Source organism: Anopheles arabiensis, chromosome 3 (genome assembly GCF_016920715.1).
Source record: "Anopheles arabiensis isolate DONGOLA chromosome 3, AaraD3, whole genome shotgun sequence".
In the NCBI taxonomy this organism is placed as follows: domain Eukaryota; kingdom Metazoa; phylum Arthropoda; class Insecta; order Diptera; family Culicidae; genus Anopheles; species Anopheles arabiensis.
In genome coordinates, this window is record NC_053518.1 from 35,511,149 (window position 1) to 35,518,117 (window position 6,969).

Below are 6,969 nucleotides of genomic sequence, written 5' to 3' on the forward strand. Positions count from 1 at the left end.
TCTTGCTGCCGCGTGCGCCATATGGCCGTGCCGTCGATCGACGGAGGCGCATGGTGTTTCATGACGCACACAGCAAGGACGAAGGCCGAGATCATCGTGATGAGTTGGTGCACACACACATCACTCACACACACACACACATGCACAAAGTGTCACTTTGTCGGTGCAAAACGTGACACGTCATGTAAAATCGCACGAAAAATCACAACCATTTTCCCACCCAGCAGATGTTGTGATGGTCACGAAAAAATATTAATGAACAAAATTGCTGCCATTTTTGCAGCCTGCGGACAGGCAGGTTTTTTGCCAATTTTTTTTTTAATATTTTCCCTCCCAGCTCTCTCACTTGGCCTCGACACACTGTAGTAACCTTCTTTAGCTTATTTTCGTTTCAGTGCTACTAGCCCCCTTTCCCATCTGCTTATCGCTTGCTGCCTGTTGGTGTCTTGTCCCTCGTGCTTAGTGTGCCATGATCACTGTGAGAGGGTTTTTTTCGTGTGTGTCGTTTTCGGCTGCTTCTTGATTTGCTTCCATTAGTCGAACTTCCAAAAATAGCCGATGAACAGTGGCGCTGGCCACTTGTACCCGCAGAAAGACGGGGCGGTCTACTTGAAATGTATAATATTTTAACACACTAAGGAGAGAGGCAGACGAAGCAACAAAAAAAGGATCACTTCACGAAAAACACTGAAGAAAGGCACTTCACTTGAATTCGCTTCGATAGCAAGTCATTTCTAGGCGCACTAGGCCTTAAGAGGACTTTCTTTGAATTAGAATTAATTATAAAACACAATTTCACTCGGTTTTTTTCTGATCGCGCATTTCACCACACAAAAAAACACTCTTTCTCACTCACAATGAAACTAGCACACGAACGATTTTGGCTATCCTTCCCTTTTGCACGCTGTTACATAACCTCGAAAAGGAACCAACGCGTGTCCAATACAGACAGACACACACACAGGTCGCAGGCTGCTACGATGACCTTTCCCAAAACGTTGCCTCATTGCCATTTTGTAATAAACTCGTGGTGAGCCCCAACCGCTCCCCTTACTGCACCCCGCAAAGAACCGATTGCAGTGGATGATAATTAAACATGACATTTGCACTACCCCTACAAACACACACATATACCCGGTAACACTTTGAAACACACAGCTGAGTGAAGCTGAAATTGCCGTTGAAACTTTTTCCTTCTTTTTTTTCACTTCATCTGCCAATTTTCCTTCAGCACTGCTGCTACTACATTCCCTTCAACCATCAACGCACGCACGTACGCACACGTATGCGTATTTCCTGTGTGCTGGCAAAATTCTTTAATTAGCCTTTCTCCCCGCTTTCCCGGCTACATACGCACACCGCACCGCTTAACCGCTGCGTATATAAATGTAGCACACACAAACACACACACACACTTTTGGCACTCTCCGTTTCACCGTTTCACGCACGTTAAAGGATGCGTGCGTTAGTAGTAGTTTGTAGTGGGGCTAAAAATCAGCACCAAAACCCGTCCCGGCCCCCGTCACCTATATATTACCTGTGGTGCGGTTCGCTTCGCGGCCTTCAAAGCACTTGCCGGTCTTCGTTGTGAATAGTGAAAACAAGAAAGAAAAAATACAGAAAAACACCTCCACACACACACACAGGCCGGAAAGCACAAAGGAAAGGCACCGGGCGGCCTCTTTAGAACTTTTCTTTTTGAAAACTGTGCCACAAACCACACACACTCTCCCTGTGGTTTTGGTTATGTGTGTGTGTTTGGTTGGATTGGTTTAGGTTTCGTTTGTGGCGGACACGCGCTTTTCACGACGACTGCTCCCGACGAGATCACGAGTTCGACTGAATTCTGTGGCCGCGTTGCAGCGCGAACGCGAACACGATCGTGCTCGGGCTAGGCGCAAACAAAAAAAAAACAATACGCCGGCAATACGCGACGGGACCTGCGCAAAACACGTCATCGCCGCGATCGTGTGCCGTTTGAACGCGATAGAGAATGCTGAGGTCACGCGTTCAGAGGGAGGGGGGGGGAGTCGTATTTTATTCGTTTAATCTAATTTCGAGTGCAGCGAGTGCCGTTTTATGCTGCGTGCAATTCGTGCCAACATCTCGTGAAACCGGATATTGGTTGGTGTGCAGATATCGGGGTGTGTAGGTGAAAAGGGTGCGCTTTGTTTACGTTTAGAAACAGCCGTTGCCGTTTCAATGTGGGAGATTTGCTCAATGTGTGGTGTCTTTCCGGAAGAAGAACACGGAAGCACGAAAAAGCCGAACAGTGCAATGAAACTGTTCTTCAGTAGTAGCACGTCTTAGGCATGGGTTAGATACATTTTGCTGAAAAGTTTGTGTTGCTTTGTTTTAATAATTGCGTGCCTTGTGGCGCTCTCTAGCTCCAGTTTTAATCCTATCCGTTTCTAAAATTAATTCTTTAATTTGTCTTTCAAACAAGCTTCTTCTTCTTGTTACTTAGCACAACAATATTTTGCATATAAGTGGCTTCTGCTTTCTTCAAAACCTATTGCACTGAATTTAATTTCAATTTTACTAGTAAAAAGCATATTTTGTTTCAACAGTTGCATACTTGTAGGCGTTTTACATAAAAAAGTGGGCATTACAACTTACTTTTATATGCATTTTTTTCGTAATCCATCTTCTAGGAGTTGATGATTCTTGCCTGAAGTAAGTTTTGTCTGTGTAATCTGACACATCCTTATCTCATGTTTGACCTTGCTGTAGCGCCGCCTTGAAACTTGTTTATTGGAAAGGTTCGCACAACATTGCACACATTACTGATTGCCTGTAATTGTACTACATCGAAGCGTTCTACTTCAGTTTGCTATTAGTCATTGAACATTAAAGTCATGTTGTTCTACAATTGCTTCTTAGCTGTGTTGCTCGCCGTCACAATAACGGCTGAACAAGAAGATCTGAATAGCCATCGTTCCTCAGATCTCACTGCCACACGGTTGAAGGAAGTACAGGAGCAGCTAGTCCAGCTCAGCGACCAACTGAACACACTCAACTCCCAAATGGCAACGCTAATGGCGTCCGTAGCTAACGATCAAGAACGATCGTGCACACGCAACCCTGCAATAACCGATTGCAGTGAAGTGAAAGAGCAACGATCCGGCATTTACCCACTGAAAGTTTGTTCCGAACCGCCCTACAACGTGTACTGCAATCAAACGTTCGAAGACGGCAGCTGGATGGTAATCTACAACCGCTTCGATGGCCCCGATCATACCTTCAATCAAACGTGGGAAGCGTACAGGCGAGGCTTCGGTCAACCGGACGGGGAACATTTCATTGGTCTGCAACGGTTACACTCACTCACGTACGGTCGATCATACGAAGTGGCGTTTATTCTGAACCGCGATGGTCAGGAACACGTTGGTATATACGACCGCTTCGAGATCGACAACGGCCGGGATCACTTTCCGATCAGGGTGATTGGGTCGGGAAGGGGCGGGCTGCGCCTATTTCCTGAGACCACTGAGTTGCGCCGGTTTCAAACGTACGATCGGAACAATTTGCATCCACTGGCGCGCGTCACAATGATCGAGGAAGAGTGTGGCTTCTGGTTTGTCGATATGCCGCACGGACATGATTCGCCCGGTTTTCAACGGTTCTGTGCCAATTTGCGCCAGTTGAAAGTTATGATAAGAAAGCGTCCAAATGTGCTTTCAAGTGTGCAATAAAGAGTTTGGAGATACTTTTTTAATTATTTTGTATTTATTTCACTTTTTTACTAGTAGAATACCCCCTTTACAACACGTGTCAAATCGGCTGACGAAGATTTTAAGCCGCGATCTAAAAGAGCCGTTATATTATACTCTCTTTATTCATCGCGTTGTTTATTATTACCTTTTTTCCATTTTATTCAATACCTTTTTAGTTAAAACCAATGCTTTTAGCACATTTATTATTAAAATGTGTTCAAAACTGCACGCGCTACACCACTTCCTAACATAACAGTGACATTCCTACCCCCCAGCAACACATTTGACGTTTCCCGACGAGGCCGATCCGAAGTTTGACAGCTCTGTTCGCATTTGCCTCAAAATCGAAACAAACCGCGAAGCAAATCAACGCAAAAGGCGCGGGACACCCCAAAAATTGTACATTATTTTCACACCTTTCGTCGCTTCAAAACATTCAAACGGCCTAATCGCTGTGTTAATTAAGTGCTTACCCGTACGATAAACACGAAACATCATCGGTGGCGGCGTAGCAAAGCCGTGTAAATCCCTCCGTTCGCTTGGCGTTTGGTGCTGCCATCGGTGGCTGTGGTGTTTGCTACGTTGTTACTTTGGTGGGGCCCCCCATTTGCAGAGAACACACCAAAGTGCAAACATTCACTCCGACAGTGGGCTAGCGGGCAACGAAACTTCTTACCCCGGAACGGAACTGAGACAGGCGCGGGCACAATGGCAAGCTCATCAAGGTGCGTATGCATAATGTATTGCATCGTGGTGTGTCTCCAGCACACCTCCACCGTGCCTTCGTCCTGCCCCTTTCGGGGTAAATGCAGCCCGTTTTATGTGTGTGTGTGTGTGTATTTGTTTTTCTTTCCATTTGATTGTGGTCTTCTTTTCAACAACCCTCCACAGGGACGCCCATTTGAACAAAGTGTGCTGCTACTCGCACCCGGAGGCACCACTGATAGAGGACTACCGGGCCGGCGATATGATATGCTCCGAGTGTGGGCTGGTGGTGGGTGATCGGGTCATCGATGTGGGCTCGGAATGGCGTACGTTTAGCAACGAAAAGGCAGGCGTGGACCCGTCCCGTGTCGGTGGGCCGGAAAACCCGCTGCTCAGCGGAGGCGATCTGTCCACCATGATCGGTCCCGGCACTGGTCCCGCGTCGTTCGATGCGTTCGGAAGTAGGTCAAATTGTGCCGCCGTGTTTAGGAGAACGTTTTTATAGGCATTTGTTTCCGTTCTTCCCATTGCCAGCTGCCAAGTATCAGAACCGCCGCACGATGAGCAGCTCCGACCGGGCGCTGATTGCGGCGTTCAAGGAAATCAGCACGATGGCGGACCGGATTAACCTGCCGAAAACGATCACCGACCGGGCGAACAATCTGTTCAAGCAGGTGCACGACGGCAAAAACCTGAAGGGCCGCTCGAACGATGCCAAAGCGTCCGCCTGTCTGTACATCGCCTGCCGGCAGGAGGGCGTGCCGCGAACGTTCAAAGAGATCTGCGCCGTCAGCAAGATCAGCAAAAAGGAGATCGGACGCTGCTTCAAGCTCACGCTCAAGGCGCTCGCCACCTCCGTCGATCTCATCACCACCGCCGACTTCATGTCCCGCTTCTGCGCCAACCTGGGTACGTGTGCATTTCGATTTAACAGTTTTAATGCGTTTTAAATTACACCTTGTCGTTGATGTCATTCAAAACGGCTTATTGTCGATCATTATTTTAATATTATTTTTCTTCCCTCTCCAGACCTACCAAATGTGGTACAGCGTGCCGCTACGCATATAGCCCGGAAAGCGGTCGAAATGGACATCGTGCCCGGCCGATCGCCCATCTCCGTGGCGGCAGCCGCCATCTACATGGCCTCGCAAGCGTCCGACAACAAGAAAACACACAAGGAAATCGGCGACATTGCCGGCGTGGCCGACGTCACGATCCGCCAGTCGTACCGGTTAATGTACCCGCACGCGGCCGAACTGTTCCCCGAGGACTTTAACTTCCACACCCCGATCGATCAGCTGCCCCCGGTGTAAGCCCCCCATCCCTACCCTCCCCGGTGTATGTGTATGTGCACGGTTTCCGAGGGCTTTTTCAGCTAACCAAGCCTGCTGCTGTGTCTCGCCCTGCTTAAAAGGACATTCACACACACACACACACGCACGCTGCAGAGAAAGAAGGAAAATCTTATCTATTTGCTGATGGGCACACTGTAAATCAATACCACCCACACTCCCTACGGAAAAAACGGATCTTATATGCTGTCCAATGTTCCAAGTCGCTTGGGTGTGCAACCAAATGTATTGATTTACTTCCTTGTTTTTTCTTTGGTGTTTTATATAATTTTTGTTTCTTTTTTTACATTTGGCTCATTTCTGTATCGCAGCAAATAGTGTATGTGTTTGCCCTCCCTGAAATCCCCTTTAAACTACAACTACTACTACTATAACGGGAGTACAAACTTTTCCACAGATGAATTGAATTATTTAATACGGTGTATAGATTGAGCGGGAACACGGTAGAGAAGCAAGCAGAGTAGATCAGAAAAGGTCATACGAACAACCACCATCAGGTCTTATAGGAATTATAATTGGATTTGGTGCTACGAAAACCAATCACCAACGCTCCCCTTTTCTCTCTCCTAGGGGAAGGAATTAAAATCGATAATAGACAGGATTCACTATATTACACAGGACGATACACACACAGTGATCGACAGAACATGGTTTTGTTCCCAGCAAAAAGGAATAGAACCACACAAGCGGAATCAGTTGTATAGCGTACACGCAAACATCCTTTTGGAACACAGTTTGGGGCGCAATAAGGGCGGCTCTTGACCATCACTCCACCCTCCACTCACCTCCCAAAAAGAAGAAGAAGAAGAAGCAAAAACAAAACCTGATGAAGAATTGTATTATTTTCACGCTCGTTGTTTATCGTTGTCTTTTGTAAGGGATTATTTACTTAGATGAGGAATTATTTTTGATACTTTGCGAGACAGCGAACAGAGAGCCCTTTCCCCCTCGGTACATTTAAATAGTAAAATGAGGAGGGAGGGGATGAGAGGAGAGGATACAAAACAAAAACATGGGCACCATCGTTGGAACAAACAAAGAAAAAGGAAGCGGATAAGAAGTGGTGAGATAAAAAAAGAACTAGAAACATATAATGAACTGATTTATAAGATAAAAACTAAATAAAACAGTGTAACACAAAACAAACCATAAACCGATTGAATCGAGTGTGAGTGAGAAACGAAGATCATGGTAAC

The 6,969-nt window shown here is 46.6% G+C and overlaps 3 protein-coding genes across 10 annotated transcripts in view; 2 read left to right on the top strand and 1 right to left on the bottom strand.

Annotated features, from left to right (window-relative positions):
• Nucleotides 1-1,826, bottom strand: part of LOC120900502 (nesprin-1) — a 93,076-nt gene extending 91,250 nt beyond the window's left edge. For all 8 annotated transcript variants that reach the window (XR_005739212.1, XM_040307583.1, XM_040307580.1 and 5 more), the window contains exon 1: nt 1,538-1,826. The gene's annotated coding sequence lies outside the window, so the exon portion shown is untranslated. The remainder of the gene's footprint in view (nt 1-1,537) is intronic.
• Nucleotides 1,827-2,858: 1,032 nt separating this feature from the next.
• On the top strand, nt 2,859-3,695 carry LOC120899713 (angiopoietin-4-like). The gene has a single exon (XM_040305849.1). The coding sequence runs from the start codon at nt 2,859-2,861 to the stop codon at nt 3,693-3,695; it is 837 nt and encodes a 278-aa protein (XP_040161783.1).
• Nucleotides 3,696-4,039: 344 nt separating this feature from the next.
• LOC120903077 (transcription initiation factor IIB) lies at nt 4,040-6,919 on the top strand. The gene is made up of 4 exons (XM_040312289.1): nt 4,040-4,441; nt 4,608-4,882; nt 4,956-5,330; nt 5,451-6,919. The coding sequence occupies exons 1-4, from the start codon at nt 4,425-4,427 to the stop codon at nt 5,732-5,734; spliced, it is 951 nt and encodes a 316-aa protein (XP_040168223.1). The 5' UTR covers nt 4,040-4,424; the 3' UTR covers nt 5,735-6,919.
• The last annotated feature ends 50 nt before the right edge of the window (nt 6,920-6,969 follow it).